This window comes from Macaca nemestrina, chromosome 1, assembly GCF_043159975.1.
Source record: "Macaca nemestrina isolate mMacNem1 chromosome 1, mMacNem.hap1, whole genome shotgun sequence".
NCBI lineage: Eukaryota > Metazoa > Chordata > Mammalia > Primates > Cercopithecidae > Macaca > Macaca nemestrina.
In genome coordinates this window covers 188,267,622-188,288,701 of record NC_092125.1, presented here as the reverse complement: position 1 = coordinate 188,288,701, position 21,080 = coordinate 188,267,622, and the positions used below count along the sequence as shown (strand labels likewise).

General features: G+C 42.2%; 1 protein-coding gene across 2 annotated transcripts in view; it reads right to left on the bottom strand.

Annotated features, from left to right (window-relative positions):
• Positions 1-21,080, bottom strand: part of LOC105494934 (testis associated actin remodelling kinase 2) — a 151,692-nt gene that overhangs the window by 21,210 nt on the left and 109,402 nt on the right. For both annotated transcript variants that reach the window (XM_011763972.2, XM_071093975.1), the window contains exon 4: positions 20,592-20,640. In XM_011763972.2, coding sequence (XP_011762274.1) covers positions 20,592-20,640 — 49 coding nt within the window. The remainder of the gene's footprint in view (positions 1-20,591; positions 20,641-21,080) is intronic.

Sequence of the window (21,080 nt, the reverse complement as noted above, 5' to 3'; positions counted from 1 at the left end):
CTCTGAGATAGTAAGTTTCTGCGATGTCACCCACATTGTAGTGCTTTGCTATGGCGGCTCTAAGAAACTAATACATGACCCAAACTGCCTTTTAGAAAGATCATTCTGGTAGCAGGATAGAGAAGGAACTAGAGGCAGGTTTGGAGGGTACTGCAACAGCCAGATGAGAGGTGACCAACATCTAACAGTGCTATTTATGGGCAATAAAAAGTTGGCTATAGTCAGAATATAAAGCTTTTTAGCAACTGAGTGATAGATATGAGAAATAAGGAAAAAAGAGTCAAAGACATCTCAGAGATTCCAAATTGAAAGGTTCAGACAGCAATGGAAAAATATTTCAGAATCTTAAACGACTCGATGTGCCATCAGTAAGTCAGAAACCTGTCATAAACCAGTATCAATGTCAAACAGCCAAATCAGTGGCTTGTTGGCACTCTACTCTTTGGAGGGGCTCTTTGCAAAAAAGGGTTTGGGCCCCGACCTAGTTTTCACTGTAGCCCAACAATGCTTTTGCGCTGGCCACTGTATGTTTGTTGGTAGGCTTCAAACACAAAGGCTAGCCGACATCCCATCCTGCTGGCTTGGGTTAAAGAAGAAAAGAAAGCTTTGTTACTGCTCTGGGTAATTCCAGGACAGACATCCCAAGAGTGCCCTGTGGGAGGCTTGTGCTCCAAAGAAGCCTCCTGTTCTCAGCTCAAGAATCCACAGCCACTACAAGCGTACATCCGTATATCTGCCAAGGACTAAATTTGCTTACCACTCCAGGAGGTTCACCAGGGCTTGCCTAACTGAAACAGTCAGTAGTAATGAGCTGACTCAAAAAGAAAAAGGGAACACTAGATCAAGCCACAGAGTAAAATGTTCTTAATAACCCAAAATATATTTCAGAATATTTAAGTGTTTAACTCTTGGCCTTCATATATGCTTACTGAATATCCTTCTTCATGCCCTCCTTCATGGCTTTGCTAATTCTTATTCATCCTTCTTATTTATTTATTTATTTTCATTTTTATCTTATTTTTTTGAGTCAAAGTTTCCCTCTTGTCACCCAGGCTGTACTGCAATGGCACGATCTCAGCTCACTGCAACCTCCTCCTCTTGGGTTCAAGTGATTCTCTGAGTAGCTAGGATTACAGGAGTGCACCACCACACCTGGCTTCCTCTTCTTTTTTTTTTTTTTTTTTTTTTTTTTTTTGAGACAGAATCTCACTCTGTCACCCAGGCTACAGTGCATGCAGTGGCACAATCTCAGCTCACTGCAACCTCTGCCTCCTGGGTTCACACGATTCTCCTGCCTCACCCAGGCTACAGTGCATGCAGTGGCACAATCTCAGCTCACTGCAACCTCTGCCTCCTGGGTTCACACGATTCTCCTGCCTCAGCCTCCTGAGTAGCTGGGATTACAGGGGTGCACCACCACACCCAGCTAATTTTTGTATTTTTAGTACAGATGGGATTTCACCGTGTTGGCCAGGCTGGTCTCAAACTCCTGACCTCAGGTGATCTGCCTGCTTCAACCTCCCAAAGTGCTGGGATTACAGGCATGAACCACCGCACTGGGCCTTATTTATTTATTATTTTTTGAGACGGAGTATCACTCTGTCGCCCAGGTTGGAGTGCAGTGGTGCGATCCCGGCTCACTGCAACCTCCACCTCCAGGGTTTAAGCAATTCTCCTGCATCAGCCTCCTGAGTAACTGGGATTACAGGCACGGACCACCACACCCATCTAATTTTTGGTATTTTTAGCAGAGACGGAGTTTCAACATGTTGACCAGCTGGTCTCAAACTCCTGACCTCAAGTGATCTGCCTGCTTCAGCCTCCCAAAGTGTTGGGATTACAGGTGTGAGCCGCCACGGCCAGCCACTTATTCATCCTTCTGAACTCATGGAAAGCATTCCTTGATACTTCATCCCATTCTTTGTGCTAGGCTGGGCACAGTGGCTCATGCCTGTAATCCCAGTACTTTGGGAGGCTGAGGAGGGAGGATTGCTTCAGCCCAGGAGTTTGAGCCCACTCTTGGTGCCACTTTAGCATCCTGCACATGTTTCTACTATTGTTCATCACACATCACACTGTAGTATAACATTTATGGCAGGAACTAGGTCCTGCTCAATTTTGTAAGCCCCTTTGTAAAACTCAGTGAAATTGCTGAACAAACAAATGCATTTAAATAAATGGAGGTGGGTTTTAAGTTCCCTCTTTTATTGGAAGCCCCACCCCCCAATTTAATCATTAAAATGTAATTTAAGATATAAAAGAGAAATGTGCTTTTAGAGGAACTTTCCAATAAATATCATGCAAAAACAAATATTTAATAACGCTGGCTGGGCGCAGAGGCTCATGCCTGTAATCCCAGCACTTCTGAAGGCCAAGGTGGGCAGACTGCTTGAGCTCACGAGTTCGAGACCAGCCTGGGTAACATGATAAAACCTTGTCTCTACAAAAAATACAAAAATTAGCCGGGCATAATAGTGCATGCCTGTAGTCTCAGCTACTCAGGAGGCTGAGGTGGGAGGATGGCTTGAGCTGGGGAGGCAGAGGTTGCAGTGAGCCAACATTGCAACACTGCACCCCAGCCTGGGCATTAGAGCCAGACCTTGTCTCAAAAATAAATAAAATAAAATAAAATAAAATAAAATAAAATAAAATAAAATGTTCAGTAATGTCTACTCAGACAAAGAAAGGCTCAGGCAAGACTGAGTCTGATCTTCTACATTGAGGAGACCATATTGATTAGTGTTACGTTCAAAAAAACCAATTCCGAAGTAATGCATACACAGCTGAAAGAAGGAAGTATTCCAGCTGCACCCACCAAGTTTTCTATATTTCAGTAAATGGCATCGCCATCCACCTAGAGACTGGGCATCATTTGGTTCCTCATTCTCCTTCTTCTTTTTTTTTTTTTTTTTTTTTGAGATGGTGCCTGCCACCATGCCTGGCTAATTTTTTGTGTTTTTAGTAGAGACAGGGTTTCACCATGTTGGCCAGGCTGGGCTCGAACTCCTGACCTCAGGTGATCTGCCCACCTCAGTCAGCCTCTCAAAGTGCTGGGATTACAGGCGTGAGCCACCACACCTGGCAGAGCACTTTCATAGTTACCTCATCTGACCATTGTAATATCTTTTTTTTTTTTTTTTTTTTTGAGATGGAGTGTCACTCTTGTTGCCCAGGCTGGAGTGCAATGGTGCGATCTTGGCTCACTGCAACCTCCACCTCCTGGGTTCAAGCAATTATCCTGCCTCAGCCTTCCGAGTAGCTGGGATTACAGGCGCCCACCACCACATCCGGCTAATTTTTTGTATATTTAGTAGAGATGGTTTTCACCTTATTGGCCAGGCTGGTCTTGAACTCCTGACTTCAGGAATCCACCCACCTTGGCCTCCCAAAGTGCTGCGATTACAGGCGTGAGCCACCTCACCTGGCCTGACTATTATAATATCTTGAAACATTCTTGTCATTTTTCATTTTTGTTTTTTTTTTTGGTTTTTTTTTTGGTTTTTGTTTGTTTGTTTGTTTTTTGAGACGGAGTCTTGCTCCATTGCCCAGGCTGGGCTGTAGTGATACAGTCTTAGCTCACTGAAACCTCTGCCTCTGGGTTCAAGCAATTATCCTGTCTCAGCCTCCTGAGTATATGGGACTACAGGCACCTGCCACCACGCCCAGCTAATTTTTGTATTTTTAGTAGAGATGGGGGTTTCACATTGGTGGTCAGGCTGGTCTCGAACTCCTGACCTCAGGTGATCCACCCGCCTTGGCCTCCCAAAGTGCTGAGATTACAGGCATGAGCCACCGAACCTGGCTGGTTGTTTGTTTGTTTTTTGAGATGGAGTTTTGCTCTTGTTGCCCAGGCTGGAGTGCAATGGCGCCTTCTTGGCTCACTGCAACCTCCACCTCCTGGCTTCAAGCAATTCTCCTGCCTCAGCCTCCCAAGTAGCTGGGATTACAGGTGTGTGCCACCATGCCTGGCTAACTTTGTATTTTTAGTAGAGATGGAGTTTCACCATGTTGGTCAGGCTGGTCTCAAACTCCTGACCTCAAGTGACCCATCTGCCTTGGCCTCCCAAAGTGCTGGGATTATGGGTGTGAGCCACTAGGCCGGCCCAGAGAATTTACATAACTTGCCTATGATTATTCAGCTAGTAAATAGTATAGCCTGGATTTGCATCCAAGCCTTGCGACCTCAAAGCCTGGGTTTCTTCTACCCTAGGAGTGTACACTCATGTAGAGAAGCTAAAGCAAAAAAAGCTTTAATAAATGAAAGAATGGGGCTGACTGCAGTGGCTCACGCCTGTAATCCCAGCACTTTGGGAGACCGAGGCAGGCGGATCATGAGGTCAAGAGTTCGAGACCAGCCTGGCCAATATTGTGAAACCCTGCCTCTACAACAAAATTAGCTGGGCATGGTGGCGGGCGCCTGTAATTCCAGGCACTCGGGAGGCTGAGGCAGAAGAATCACTTGAAACCAGAAGGAGGTTGCAGTGAGCCGAGATTGCACCACTGCACTCCAGCCTGGGCAACAAAAGTGAAACTCTGTCTCTAAATAAATAAATAAATAAATAATAAAATAAAATAAAGAATGTGTAATAACAAAAGTACAAAAATTCTATATAGGAGAAGATTAATGGAAGGAAACATTATGATCAAATGAGTGGTGGCAGTGGAGGCGGGTAGAGAGGATGTGGCCAAGAAAAATAATCAGGAAAGGTTTTATGGGGAAATAAGTGGACTTTGAGGCCAGGTCTTGAAGGAAAGATGATTTTTTTTTTTTTTTTTTTTGAGATGGAGTCTTGCTCTGTCACCCAGGCTGGAGTGCAGTGGCAAGATCTTGGCTCACTGCAACCTCCACCTCCTGGGTTCAAGCAATTCTCCTGCCTCAGCCTCCCCAGTAGCTGAGATTAAAGGTGTGCACCACCACACCTAGCTAATTTTTGTGTTTTTAGTAGAGATGGGGTTTCACCATGTTGGCCAGGCTGGTCTCAAACTCCTGACCTCATGATCAACCTGCGTCGACCTTCCAAAGAGATGGGATTACAGGCGTGAGCCACCACATCCAGCCAGGGAAGATAATTTATATGGGACAGAGGGAAAGAGTATATTCTAGGTTGAAGAAACAATACGGATAAAGAGGCAGGAAAACACAGACCATGTTCAGCACACAATAAGAAATCCAGTTTGCCTGAATTATAGAGTACTTGTTAAAGAAGAGGAGAACTAGGAGAAAAGTAGTATTATGGTAGGGTATAAAGGACTAGAATATCAGGCTGAGTTTATCCTGAATTCCATTTTTAAACTCTAGCTGTGAATCAAAATAATTTGTAGAACTTTATTTATTTATTTTTAAATACAGATATTTGCATCTCACCCAAGACTTTAATCAATAAGGAAATCACTGAAGGTTTTTGAGCCAAGAAATGCCATTGATTGTTAATTTATTTATTCAATCAACAAATATGATAAGCAGCTACCATTTGTCAGGCACTGTGCTAGGAACCAAAGGATATCAATGTAAATAAAACAATCCCTGCCCTCAAGGAATTTATAATCTACACATATGAACAGTCAGCTGAAATCAAAGATAAATTCTATTGTATTATGGGAGCACATAGGAGGGGTACCAAACTAATCTTGGAAGATCAGACAAGGCTTCCCAGAGAAAATGAATTCTAAGCTGGGGCCTGCAGAATTGGTTGGGCCGGGGCGATGAAGAGGTGTGTTCTGGGCAAAGAAAAAATCTGGTGCAGAGCTCCAAAGGTGGAAAGGGTCATGTTCCATTTGTGGAACTGAAAGAAGTTCAGTACAGCTGTAGCGCCCAGTTGAGACAGGAGCAGAGAGGCAAGAGAAGTGAGCAGTGAGGCCACAGAGATAAGCAGTAGCAAGATCAGTTTTGACTTTACCCTGAGGACAATGAGGAGCCATAGAAGGGTTTTTTCAGGGAGAAACAAAATGATACTGGCATAAAAACAGACATATAGACCAATGTAATGGAATAGAGAGCACAGAAATAAACACCTATCAATTGGGAAAGGACAGTCTTTGCAACAAATGAGAAATGCAAATCAAACCACAATGAGATATCACCTCACATCCATTAAGATAGCTACTATCAAAAAAAAAAATAAAATAAAGAAAATAACAAGTATTGGTGAGGATGTGGAGAAACTGGAACCCTTATGCACCGTCAGTGAGATTGTAAAATGGTGCAACTGCAGAAAAAAAATATAGCAGTTCCTCAAAAAGTTAAAAATAGAACTACTATACAGTCCAGCAATCCTACTTCTGGGTATGTACCCAAAAGTCTGGAAAGTAGGGTTTCAAAGAGATATTTGCATACCCATGTTCATAGCAGCATAATTTACACTAGCCAAGAGGTGAAAGCAACACAAATGTTCATTGACCCATGAATGGATAAACAAAGTATGGTATATACGTACAATAAAATATTTATGCAGCCATAAAAAGGAAGAAAATACAGGCCGGGCGCGGTGGCTCAAGCCTGTAATCCCAGCACTTTGGGAGGCCGAGTCGGGCGGATCATGAGGTCAGGAGATCGAGACCATCCTGGCTAACCCGGTGAAACTCCGTCTCTACTAAAAAATACAAAAAACTAGCCGGGCGAGGTGGTGGGCGCCTGTAGTCCCAGCTACTCGGGAGGCTGAGGCAGGAGAATGGCGTGAACCCGGGAGGCGGAGCTTGCAGTGAGCTGAGATCCGGCCACTGCACTCCAGCCTGGGCGACAGAGCGAGACTCCGTCTCAAAAAAAAAAAAAAAAAAAAAAAAAAAAAGAAAATACTATCACATGCAACAACATGGATGAACCTTGTGGATATTATGGTAAGTGAAATAATGCGATCCCCAAAAGACAAATACCATATGATTCCACTTATATGAGGTATCACAATTAGTCAAATTCATAGAAACTGAAAGTATAGGCTGGGTGTGGTGGCTCATGCCTGTAAATCCCAGCACTTTAGGAGGCTGAGGTGGGCGAATTGCCTGAGCTCAGGAGTTCGAGACTAGCCTGGGCAACATGATGAAACCCCATCTCTACAAAAAATACAAAAAAAAAAAAAAATTAGCTGGGCATGGTGATGCACGGCTGTAGTCCCAGCTACTTGGGAGGCTGAGGTGGGAGAATCGCTTGAGCCTGGGAGGTGGAGGTTGCAGGCAGCCGAGATCACACCACGGCACTCCAGCCTGGGTGCCTGGGTAACAGCAAGACCCTGTCTCAAAAGTAAAAAAGAAAATAGAATGGTTGTTACCAGGAGCTGGGAAGAGGGAGAAATGAGCAGTCGTTGTTTAATGGGTATAGAGTTTGTTTCACAAGATGAAAAAGGCCAGCCATAGTGGCTCACTTCTATACTCCCAGCACTTTATTTTTTTTTTTTTTTTTTTTTTTTTTGAGACGGAGTCTCGCTTTGTCGCCCAGGCTGGAGTGCAGTGGCCGGATCTCAGCTCACTGCAAGCTCCGCCTCCCGGGTTTACGCCATTCTCCTGCCTCAGCCTCCCGAGTAGCTGGGACTACAGGCGCCCACCACCTCGCCCGGCTAGTTTTTTGTATTTTTAGTAGAGACGGGGTTTCACCATATTAGCCAGGATGGTCTCGATCTCCTGACCTCGTGATCCGCCCGTCTCGGCCTCCCAAAGTGCTGGGATTACAGGCTTGAGCCACCGCGCCCGGCTCTCCCAGCACTTTAGAACAAGGTGGGAGGATTGCTTGAACCCAGGAGTTTGAGACCAGTCTGGGCAACACAGCGAGACCTCATATCTACAAAAAATAAAAAATTAGCCAGATGTGGTGGCACATGCCTGTAGTACCAGCTACTTGAAAGGCTGAGACAGGAGGATCACTTGAGCTTGGGAAATGAAGACTGCAGTAAGCCATGATCACTCCACTGCATTCCAGCCTGGGTGATAGAGTGAGACCCATCTTATTTTTGAAACAATAACAATTGAAAAAAGATGAAAAAGATCTGGCAGCCGGACGCAGTGGCTCATGCCTGTAATCCCAGCACTTTGGGAGGCCGAGGCGGGGAGATCACCTGAGCTCAGGAGTTCAAGACCAGCCTGGGCAACATGTGAAACCCTGTTTCCACTACAAAATACAAAAAATTAGCCGGGTGTGGTGGTGCATGCCTGTAATGCCAGCTACTCGGGAGGCTGAGGCAGGAGAATCGCTTGAACCCAGGAGGCAGAGGTTGCAGTGAGCCAAGATCGTCCACTGCACTCCAGCCTGGGTGACAGAGTGAGACTCTGTCTCAACAACAACAACAACCACAACAACAAAACAAGATCTGGCCTGGTACAGTAGCTACTGTCCCTGTTACGTGGGAGGCTAAGGCAGGAGGATTGCTTGAGCCCGAGAATTTGCGGCTGTAATATACTATGAACTCCAGCCTGGGCAACAGAGCAAGACTCTGCTTCTTTCTTTAAAAAAAAGAAAAAAAGGCCAGGCGTGGTGGCTCATGCCTGTAATTCCAGCACCTTGGGAGGTCGAGGCGGGAGGATCACCTGAGGTCAGGAGTTCGAGACCAGCCTCAACATGGAGAAACCCTATCTCTACTAAAAATACAAAATTAGTTGGGCGTTGTGGTGCATGCCTGTAAACCCAGCTACTTGGGAGGCTGAGGCAGAAGAATTGCTTGAACCTGGGAGGCGGAGGTTGCGGTGAGCCAAGATCGCGCCATTGCACTCCAGCCTGGGCAGCAAGAGCGAAACTCCGTTTCAAAAAAAGAAAATAAAAAGGTCTGGAGATCTGTTGCACAACAATGTGAACATAATACTAACTACTGAACTACATACTTAAAAATGGATAAGATGATTCAAAACAAACAAAGATTTGTATTTCAGGACCACTCCAGTTGGCAATATAGACTATAGATTTAAAGTGTGAAACAAGACTGACAGAGAGACTAGTTAAAAGGTTATGGCAAGAGATGATGATGGCAGAAGGAATGGTGTAAGATAAATAGTTCAAGATAGTAAAGAGGTGAGATGAACAGTACATGGTGATTGATAAGATTTGGAAAAGCGATAGATTAGGGAGAAAGGAAAAGGAAACTATCATTTGTAGAAGAGCCAAGCACTGTATTAATACTTTTGCAAGTTATTAATTCATTTAACAAACATTTATTGAGCAGCCACTTGTGCCTAGTATTACAGAAGATTTTACACAATCATTCTGCCACTATCATAGAACAGCTTCTCATTTTTTGAAGTTCACTAAACTAGCCCTTGACACAGTACCTGCTTAATAATTATTTGTTAAGTAGGAAACAGACACAAGCAATTGCATTGAAATGAGCTAAAATGAGCAAGTAAGGAAATAAATGCCTATGATTGACTCTGGAAACCACTGATCTAAGAATTTATTATCTAAGCAAATAATGGTGACCAGGATAACAAGAAAAAACCACAAAAAGAGAAAAAGAAAGTAAATACAGAAAGTGTAGACAGTGATTATGTATCAGGCACAGGGATGCAGAACTGCCCCTGAGTAGTAGCAATGTGTGAGAGGTATATCGGGACACCCTCCTTCCATGGTCCTACTTGCTGCAGATTCCAAAGTTGGAACAGCTCCCAGGAGCCAACATAGAACCAACTCCTGGGAATGATACCACTTATCGAGTTAGGAAAATTACACTTGGCAAATCTATTAGAAACACATCTAGCCTAAACTCAAAAAGAACTCTGTGAATTCAACTGTCGCACTAGTTTAACAATCATGAGGGGATTAGGAGAAAGATTAGCTAGAAATCCTCTGAAGAACTTTCTAAATCCTTCTGCTGTCCTCATACTACCAATGCTGTAAAGAGATTCATCAAATGGATGGCCAAAACGACCTTGAAAGAGGCAGATATCTTTGCAGCTAACAGTTTACTGTTAAAAGCTCAAGTGTTGGGGAGGAGTACTCATTTATCCATTTTCCATTTACCCAACAAATATTTATTGCATGCCTTTATGCTCCAGTTACTGACAATTCAGCAGTGAACAATAGCCAAGCCCAAGGAGCTCAAAATCTATAAACCTGTAAGTACAGGATTATAGTTAGCCAAAATTTGATTTAAATCCTAGCTCAGCTACGAGACCTTAGCTAACTTAATCTCTTTCTGAGCCTCAGATTTGTCATCTGTAAAATGGGAAAAATATTACCTATTTCATAGGATTGCATGCTAATTAAATAATATATATTGAGAGGGAGAAAAAAAAAAAGCTTAGCAGACCCTGGCACATAGAAAACATTTACTATGAAAAATCACTTAATGATTTTTTTTATTTTTGTTACTCAGGAGATAATACAGCAGTTGAAAAATGCCTCCTTCCAAATCAATGAAACACTCTCTAATGAAAATGTTGATAAACAGGGTACGAACAAGGAAGGTATCACTCAGAGTACTCCTTCAGACACCAGTACTCTATGAAGATATCTCAACTCGAATGTTCAATAAATATCTCAAACTGAACCTATTCAAAAATGACCTCTTGGTCATCTCCCATTGTGTACCTCCTATAGTCTTCCCCATCTCCATTAATGGCAACTCTATTTTTTAGGTGTTCAGGCCAAAAACCTCAGAGTTATCCTTGACTTCTCTCATCCTCTCATACCCCACAGCCAATGCATCAGGAAAGCCTATTTTTTTGCTTTTCTTCTACTTTCAAAATGGATCCAGAATTCCCAGCTCCACTGCTATCATTCTGGTCCATTACCATCAACTCTCACCTTTTTTGTAGCCTTTATCTATTGCACAGACTTTATTGTAACAGTCTCTTAACTGGTTTTCCTGCTTTCATCCTTTCTCTTTTTTCAGTCATTCACCAAACAGTAGCCAGGATGATCCCATTAAAGAATGTCACAAAAACCTCAAAAGACTTCACAATTCATCCTGAGTAAAATCTAAAGTTCTTACAGCAGTATATATGAGACTCTGATCTAGCCAGTGTTTCCTCTCTGACTCCATCTACTACTGTTTTCCTCAAGCTCTCCACTGCAGTCACATCACCCACCTTGGAGTTATTCAACCGGACCAGGCACACTTCTGTCTCCATGCCTTTGCACATACTATTCCAACTACATACAACACTTTCATATCCACACAGTTAGTTTCTTCACCTTCTTAAATTTTTTGTGTGTGTGTGAGCCACCACACCCGGCCCACCTTCTTAAATTTTAGCCTCTTTTGTGATGCCTTCCCTGTCTACATGTTGAAAATTGTAATCTTCTGCCGGGCGCAGTGGCTCATGCCTGTAATCCCAGCACTTTGGGAGGCCGAGATGGGCGGATCACGAGGTCAGGAGTTCGAGACCAGCCTGACCAACATGGTGAAACCTTGTCTCTACTAAAAATACAAAAAATAGCCGGGCCTGGTGGTGAGTCCCTGTAATCCCAGCTACTTGGGAGGCTAAGGCAGGAGAATTGCTTGAACCTGGGAGGCAGAGGTTGCAGTGAGCCGAGATCGCGCCACTGCACTCCAGCCTGGGCAGCAGAGCGAGACTCCGTCTCAAAAAAAAAAAAAAAAAAGAAAAAGAAAATTGTAAACCACCTAGCACTTAACATCATATATACTACAATTTGTTTCCTTGTTTAGTTTAACTCCTCTGCCCACCCCCTGCTGATTAAAATATAAATTCCAGCTGGGTACAGTGGCTCATACCTGTAGTCCCAGTGCTTTGAGAGGCCAAGATGGGAGGATCACTTGAGCCCAGGACCAGCCTGGGCAACATAACAAGACCCTCTCACTACCAAAAATAAATAAAATAAAATAAAGTTAAACTTAAAAGAAAAAAATTAAATGTGGGACAGGGATTTTTATTTGTTCATTATTGTATTCCCAGTACCTGGAATAGTGCCAGACATGGTAGGAGCCAAATAAATATCTTTTGGATGAATAAATGAGCCAAAAGCAAGCAAGCAAGTCAGAGAAAAACTGTTTTAAGGATAAAGTAAACTAAATAAACTCTTCTATTATTTGTGGGCTAGCTTGCCAACCTCAAATTCTTGTTTCTCAAATGTCACAGGGAGTTACTAAAAATAAGAACAGAAATGTACCGCAGTTTGAGAGTTTTTTATTACTAAAAGAGCAAAGCAAAAAAATTAAATAAAAATTACTTTTTCCAAAAGCAAAGTATATGTCAAACTGTATTTGTAGAAATATTTTTTGCACATAGAAGTTTAAGTGAAATAAACTTCTAATTATGAAAGGATTTGAGATGTGACATTTCTTTCTCTCTCTCTCTCTCTCTCTCTCTTTTTTTTTTTTTTTGAGACAGAGTCTTACTCTGTAATCTAGGCTAGAGTATAGTGGTGTGATCTCGGCTCTGTAGCCTCTGCCTCCAGGGTTGAAGCAATTCTCCTGCCTCAGCCTCTCAAGTAGCTGGGATTACAGGCCCCCGCCACCATGTCTGGCTAATTTTTTTTTTTTTTTTTTTTGTATTTTGAGTAGAGACAGGGTTTCACCATGTTGGCCAGGCTGGTCTTGAACTCTTGACCTCAAGTGATCCATCTGCCTTGGCCTCCCAAAGTGCTAGGATTACAGGTGTGAGCCACTGTGCCTCCCTTCACACTATTTTTGATTTCTGGCTCTTTCCACTAGGACTAATTCAGCTTTCTTAGAGCTGGGTCTACACTAGACCATCAACTACAAACACACACTAAGCATGTACTATGGGCCCAGCCACACAGGGTATTACTATAGGCCCTATCTAGGAGACTTAGTTCCAATTAGAGAACCTGGGATTTGACACAGCTTGGAGATAAGAGAGATAAGGACATTCCTAGTCCTGGAAGGGATACCCAAAGCCAGAATGTATAAAAGAGAGCAAAAAGACCCATGTAACTAAAGGAGGGATTCATATTATCAAACAAGATTAGAGAGAATTTTTTAGACAGAAGCATCACATTATCAAGTGTGCTTGATGACTATTATTCAGATAGTAGTATGTCAAAATGAAGAAAAGAGGTCAGGTGTGATAGCTCACACCTGTAATCCCAGCATTTTGGGAGGCCCAGGTGGGAGGATCTGTTAAGGTCAGGAGTTCGAGACCAGCCTGGGTGATATAGTGAGACTCCATCCTACAAAAAACGTAAAAATTAGCTGGGTGTGGTGGCATGCACCTGTAGTTCCAGCTAATGGGGAGGCTGAGACAGGAGGATCATTTGAGCCCAAGGGTTTGAGGCTGCAGTGAGCTATGATGGTGCCACTGTATTCCATCTTAGGTGACAGAGCAGCAAAACCTTGACTCTTAAGAGAAAACAAAACAAAAAAAAAGTATTTATAGGAATTGAGGCATGGAATAATATTATAGTCTTGGAATGAAGAGAAAGAAGAATAATCAGAAAGATATCACAAAGAAGAAAAGAGGATAAGACTGGGGGCCGATTAAATTTAAGTGATGAGAAAAAAATCAAAACTAATCCCAAAGTACAAAGGATTCTAACGGGAGAACAAGGATTTTTCTTTTTTTTTTTTTTTTGAGACAGAGTCTCACTCTGTTGGCCAGGCTGGAGTGCAGTGGCACAATCTCGGTTCACTGCAACCTCCGCCTCCCAGGCTCAGGTGATTCTCCTGCCTTAGCCTCCTGAGTAGCTGGTATTACAGGCATGTGCCACCACACCCAGCTAATTTTTGTATTTTTAGTAGAGACGGGGTTTCACCATGTTGGCCAGGCTGGTCTCGAACTCCTGACCTCAGGTAATCTGCCCACCTCGGCCTCCCAAAGTGCTGGGATTACAGGTGAGAGCCACCACACCTGGCTGAGAACAAGGATTCTAATAATGATAAGGGCCAGGCATAGTGGCTCACTGGTACTCATGCATTATTTATGAGTTTAACTCATAAATATTAAACTCATTTAACTATGAGTTTATAAACTCATAAATAATGCATGTCTGATTATATAAGGCTTCTTATAAGTCTGACAAAAGCAACTCAGAAGCAATACATATCAACCCGCATAAACAAGAAATTTCCAAAGTCACTAATACTCTTTTTTTTTTTGAGACGGAGTCTCTCTCTGTCACCCAGGCTGGAGTACAGTGGCGCAATCTCGGCTCACTGCAAGCTCCGCCTCCCAGGTTCACACCATTCTCCTGCCTCAGCCTCCTGAGTAGCTGGGACTACAGACACCCACCACCATACCCGGCTGATTTTTCGTTTTTTTTTTTTTTTAGTAGAGACGGGGTTTCACCATGTTAGCCAGAATGGTCTCCATCTCCTAACCTTGTGATCCGCCCGCCTTGGCCTCCCAAAGTGCTGGGATTACAGGCGTGAGCCACCGCGCCCGGATAATACTCTTAATAAAGAAAGAAGATGTATGGTTGTGTGGGAATAGGGAGTGACAGCAGGATCAGGGCTATGTGAATAAAAAACTCTGCAATAGCCTTTAGCTAAAAGCATTTCTTTCAGTACCAAACATCTGCTCGATTGAGGTGGCTCTGTTGTAAAAAGACCGAATCACCTCGACTAGGCCAAGGAGTATTCTGCAACTGCAGAATTGGCTCAGTGGTTCTCATTGCCACAGAAGAAAATAAGAATAGTTTATTTATTTTATTATTTTTTTTTTCAGACAGGAGTCTCGCTCTGTTTCCTACAGCTCTGTTAGCTAGAGTGTAGTGGCATGATCTTGGCTCACTGCAACCTCCACCTCCCAGGTTCAAGCGATTCTCCTGCTTCAGCCTCTGGAGTAACCGGGACCATGGGCATGTGCCACCCACGCCTGGCTAATTTCTGTATTTTTTGTAGAGACAAAAATACAAAAAATAATTTTTGTATTTTTTGTTTCACCATGTTGGCCAGGCTGGTCTCAAACTCCTGGCCTCAAGTGATCCACCTGCCTTGGCCTCCCAAAGTGCTGGGATTACAGGCATGAGCCACTGCACCTGGCCAGATAGTCTTCTTCATGGCAGAAAAGGCAAGAGAGACACCCAAAACATCCTCTCACCAAGCAATTCAAATGCTGACTCCCCTGATCAGAGAGTACTGCCATTTGTGATCCCTCTCCACAACCATATACCTTACCCAATTCCCCAGTCTTCTAGTCACTGAGAGGTTCTGCACTAACAGGTTCCCAAATGGCTTGATGTGATGGTATTTCCTTCTCTGTGCCTTTCTTAACAATATTAAAAGGAAAAAGCGCTTTGAAATGACACACAATCTATCCAGAGGCATCTCTTTCTCTCCTCTCTTTTTCTCTCTCTCTCTCCTCTCTATCCCAACCTCCCACTCATCTTGGATATAGAAAACATATACCATGTAAGTTTTTGGCAGCTACTTTTTGATTATGAGTGACAGACATCTTTATTTTAGGATGAAATTGACAACACAAAGACAGGGCAAAGAGAATAAGGTCTCTGGACAACATCAATTTAACCACTGAATTATATCAATACTTAATCTAATAAACTGCTAAAATTCCAGTTATATGAGTCCTTTTGTTGTTTAAAGGCCATTTAACTTTTTTCTGTTACTTGCTCCCAAACATATTCTAATATACCCAATGACCAGGAAGGAAGTATCTTTTCCAAATAACCCAGAATACATAAAAAGTGAATTGAATTCTACAAACACTATGCATGCTACACATATAAGATCTTGTGCTTAGCACTGCGGGGAATATAAAAATCAGTTAAGCACAGGATGTTGTAATAGAAATAGACTTTGAAGTCAGATGAACCTGGATGCAATCCTACTTTGGGGAAGTAACTTAATTTCTCTAAAGTTTTAGTTTTCTCATCCACAAAAAGGAAGAAATAAGATTATAGCATTGTGAGAATTATAGTTAATATAAAGTATCAACCATAGAATTCTGCCCATAGTGGGAGTTTAATAACTAATAGTTGTTACAGTTTAAGAAATGGGAGAAATTCTTCACCCTCCAATGGGGCAGAAAACACAAATACTTATGATCTGCTGACTGGGATATTTATAGGGCATGGGTGATTGTCAAGGGTTCCAATTCTTCACCTCCTACTGAATCTGTACCTTATGACACATAACTTTGCAGCATACTCTTGATAATTGCAGCATACTCTTGATAAGGGCAGAGCATATTTCCTACCCCTGGACTCAAGCATGTGACTTGCTTTGTCCAATGGGATGTTGACCAAGCAAATCTGAACAAAAGGAGAGTCATGAAAAGCAGTTTTGCAAATGGACTGGCATATTCTTGCTATTCTGGTATCATCTTAAAAAGGACAAGTCAAGTCTAGCCCACTGGCCCCAGAAGGATGAGCTAGAGCAAAGCTCTCCCAGCAAATCCCAGCCTAGAGCAGACCACCAGCTGACCTGCAGATGCATGAGTGAGCCTAAGTGAGATCAGCACAACTGCCCAATCTAGCCCCACCCAGTTCAGCTAACCCTGGAAATGTATGAGAAATAAACATTTATTGTATGCTTTTGAGGTTTTGTGGTTGGAGGGCAACAGCTAACCAATACACAGAATTATATTTTCTGTCTAAAAAAACCAAAGATTTACACTTCCCTGATACTTGTGACTAAGTGAAAGACATGGTTAGGTCTTATGAAAGAAAGACAGAATGAAAGACATACTTATGGTACATTCCTATTCTTTTTTTTAGAGGTCTCTCTCTGTTGCTCAGGCTGGAGTGCAGTGGTAAAATCATGGCTCATTGCACTGTCAACCTTCAACCTCCTGGGCTCAAGCAATCATCCTGTCTCAGCCTCCCAAGTAGCTGAGACTATAGGTGTGTATCACCACATCTGGCCAATTTTTAAATTTTTTATAGAGTCTGGGTCTCACTACCTTGCCAACGCTGGTTTCAAAATCATGGCCTCAAGCAATCCTTCTGCCTCCACCTCCTAAAAGTGTTGGAATTATAGGCATGAGCCACTGCACCCAGCCTCAATACAGATTCTTATTTCAACTCATTAAAATTAAAAGGTTTCATGTGACCTTTCACCAAACTGTTTTCACTGTGTATTTTTTGAGACAGGGTCTTGCTCTGTCACCAAGGCTGGAATATAGTAGTGCAATTATGGTTCACTGCAGGCTCAACCTACTAGGCTCAGGTGATCCTCCTACCTCAGCCTCTCCAATAGCTGGGACTACAGGTGCATGCTACCACAACTGACTAATTTTTGTATTTTTTGTAGAGACAGGCTTTTGCCATGTTGCCCAGGCTGGTCTCAAATTCCTGAGCTCAAGCGATCTGTCCACGTTGGCCTCTGGGAGTGTTGGGACTACAGGCATGAACTACCATGCCCAGCCTACGCTTTCACTTTAACAAATACTAGTTTGCTTAAAAACTTGATTCAGCTGGCCGGGCGCAGTGGCTCATGCCTGTAATCCCAGCACTTTGGGAGGCCGATGCAGGCGGATCACCTGAGGTCAGGAGTTCAAGACCAAAGTGACCAACATGGAGAAACCCCGTCTCTACTAAAAATACAAAATTAGCCAGTCATGGTGGCACATGCCTGTAATCCCGACTACTCAGGAGGCTGAGGCAGGAGAATTGCTTGAACCTGGGAGATGGATTGCAGTGAGCTGAGATCCGGCCATTGCACTCCAGCCGGGGCAACAAAAGCGAAACTCCATCTCAAAAAAAAAAAAAAAATCTTGAGTCTATCCTTACTACAGGTAGGTTAAAAACAAAAACAAAATAAAAACCTAACTGTCGGACTGTTCCAAGTTCAATTAATGTCTACAATTACAAAGAAGACTCATGGAAATGGTTCAAGCCCAGGAAAGTCCATATCACTAATGTATATGAGAAATATTCTTCCAAATAATGTCAGTGTTTTATAGGTATTAACGAATGCTATGCTTGTCTACTGTAATTATTGACAAATAAATTGCGAAGAGAAATGAGGAATGGTACTCACATTACTTTGGAGGACAAGCATTCCACCAACTGAAAAGTATTTACTGAATGCCATCTAAGTTTCAAGGACTGTGCTAGATATTATTAATAATTTCTTTTTTATGATCCTTACCATATAGTTGTGCTGCCAAGTCAAATTATAAGGCAATTAAACCTAGAAGTCTCCAAAGACCTATGCCATCAAGGCCTTTGCTGATCCCCTTCTAAAAATAACCAAGAGCATTTGGCTATTTGGGCTTCATCACCATCAGTCTATTAACATCATATTAAAAATTACTAATATCATAAGCTATGTCAAAATCTCACTAATGCTTCTGGAAAGACTGGCAATAAATACTCTTTCATAAAGTACACATTGTATGTTGTATATGGCTATAAACAAGCTAGCAAGCAGCAGATTAAGTACAACATGGCCAAGAGAATATTGCATTATGATCATCCATTACTGTCATTTCCACCACATCCTGCTTTAAAACATGCAACTTAACACAGATTTTAAAGGATGTTCTTCTCTGTCGGCAAAACTAACACACCAGCCCTTTCAATGAATTCACATTTCAGAGAACAATCACATATGCAGGGAATGCAACAAATACTTTTACGCTTATTAGCGTCAGAACTCTGGTAGATAGAAGGAAGGTAAGAACTTTATCTTTGAAGAATTTATAGACTCACTTTCAAGAAAAGAACTACATAGGAAATGTTTCTTGATCTGGGGTGCTGGTTATGCGTGTGTTCATTTGTAAAAATTTAGTGAGCTGTACTTTTCATATGTATACTTTTTCTGATACGTTATACTTCAGTAAAAAGTCTAATTTAATGACACTAACAGCAGTATAAACTAAGTACAAAATGAAAAATATTAACAATTCAGAGTTCAGAAGAGGGACTAGTCACTGTTAATAAAAGTTAAAAGAGTTAACATGTATTAAATAATTTCTATATGGCAGGCACTGTACTAAATAAGTATTTTATATTTCATCCTCACAACATCCTTGTGAGGTCAACATTATATCAACAGCATTTGCCACAATTAATACTCCCTCCTTGAAACTCTTTCCTTTCCATTCCAGGCCAACATGCTCTTCTGGTTTTCTACCTACCTCACTAACTGCTCCTTCTCAGTCTGCCCTTCTCCCCAGACTTTCATTCATTCATCTATCTATCTATCTATCTATCTATCTATCTATCTATCTATCTATCTGGAGACAGGGTCTCACTGTATGTATGTATGTATGTATGTATGCATCTATCTATCTATCTAGAGACAGGGTCTCACTCTGTTGCCCAGGCTGAAGTGCAGTGGCACAATCACAGCTCCCTGTAGCCTCAAACTCTTGGGCTCAAGCGATCCTGCTGCCCCAGGCTCCTGAGTAACTAGGACAACAGGTACATGCCATCACATCCAGCTAATTTTTTATTTTATTTTTTTTTTTTAGAGATAGAGTCTCGCTACCTTGCCCAGGTTGGTCTTGAAATCCTGATCTCAGGTAATCCTCTCACCTCGGACTCCCAAAGCAATGGAATTACAGGTGTGAGCTATAGCACCCCGCCTTCCCTAGACATTTAAATTTTAAATACTCAAGGGCTCAGCTCTTGGTCCTCTTCTTTATCTAAACTCCCTGGGGCAGGCATAATTATTAATTATTATTATTCCCATTATACAGATGGAAACTTTGAGATACAGAGAGATTCAAACCTATGCAATCAAGACTTCAGAGGCCATGCTCTTAACCTCTTCACCATTCTGCCGTCTTTGGCTTTCCATTTAAGAGACAGGGCATAGCTGCACACATTCCACATTCTAGTGCCTTCAGTAACTGAGAAGAGAGAGAGACTGAGGCACATGGGATCCTCTTTCATAAGATATTAAGGACTAAGACCAGATACCAAGCCAGTACAAAACCAATGCTCTTGCAAATTCTGTTCAACAACTTTCCTTCCTAAGTTTCTTCACTTTGTACTTTGGTAATTGCTTCTCAAGGAGGAATGTGAAAAGAATCTAGAACACAGATTCTCAAATCTAGATGTTCATGAAATAATCTGAGGAGCTTTTAAAACATAGATGTAATAGGCCCTATACAAACCTATTAAACCTAGAAGATTCCAGGAATCTGTGTTTCCAAGGAGCACCCAAGCAAGGTCTGCAGCTGATAACTTGGCACCTGAATTTGCTCTAAAGAGAGTTCTCTGATCCTCAGAGGATGAATAATGACTATCACATATTCTGCCTAGCAGAGGCTGGAAATGAAACGAGAATGAAGATATAAACTGATTCCAACAAGTAATATGAGCAATCAGGAAATAACAGCAGGGACTGTGGAATTCTAGATCCAGACACCAAACATTACCAGGTGGTCTGGTAATTTGTTGCCATAGAGAGTTTGCAGTCAAGTGCTGTCATCCCTTGGCTTAGGAGGGAGTCATATCTAGGCAGCAAGAGCCAATTTAATACTTCAATACTTGAGCACTCATATTCTCAGAGTATTCACCAAGTATTATGAGGGAATACAAGGATATTAAGAAATACTGCCCATTCTGCACATGTACCCCAGAACTTAAAGTATATATAGATGTATAAAGAAATACTGCCATTGTTCCCAGGCAACAGAAGAAAGCATTATTAACACTGCCATTTTTGCATAAACATAAATGCACATACATTTTGTTTACATACGCAAGCAACACTTACTATGGAACTATAAATGCTGAAACTAAGGCAAATACGTTACTTCAACACTTACTGATGTCTTACCTCTGTAAGTGCATGCAATTGTCCTTGATGAACACACACACCCATGAACCTAAAGAACAAAACAGAATTATTTAACAAGTGAAAAGGACACAAACATAAATGTCATATAGAGAAATTAGGTTAGTTATCCATGCATTAGAAACAACCTGTGGGGTGTGGGGCACGGTGGCTTACATCTGTAATCCCAGCACTTTGGGAGGCAGAGGTGTGCAGATCACCTGAGGTCAAGAGTTCAAGACCATCCTGGCCAACATGGTGAAATCCCATCTCTACTAAAAATACAAAAATTAGGCAGGTGTGGTGGCACGCGCCTGTAGTCCAAGCTACTCAGGAGGCTGAGGCAGGAGAATCTCTTGAACCTTGGAGGCAGAGGTTGCAGTGAGCCAAGATTGCACTACTCCAGCCTGGGTGACAGAGGGAGACTGCATCTGAAAAAAAAAAAGATAGCTAGAAAAGAAAGAAAGAAAGAAAAAAAAAGAAAGGAAAGGA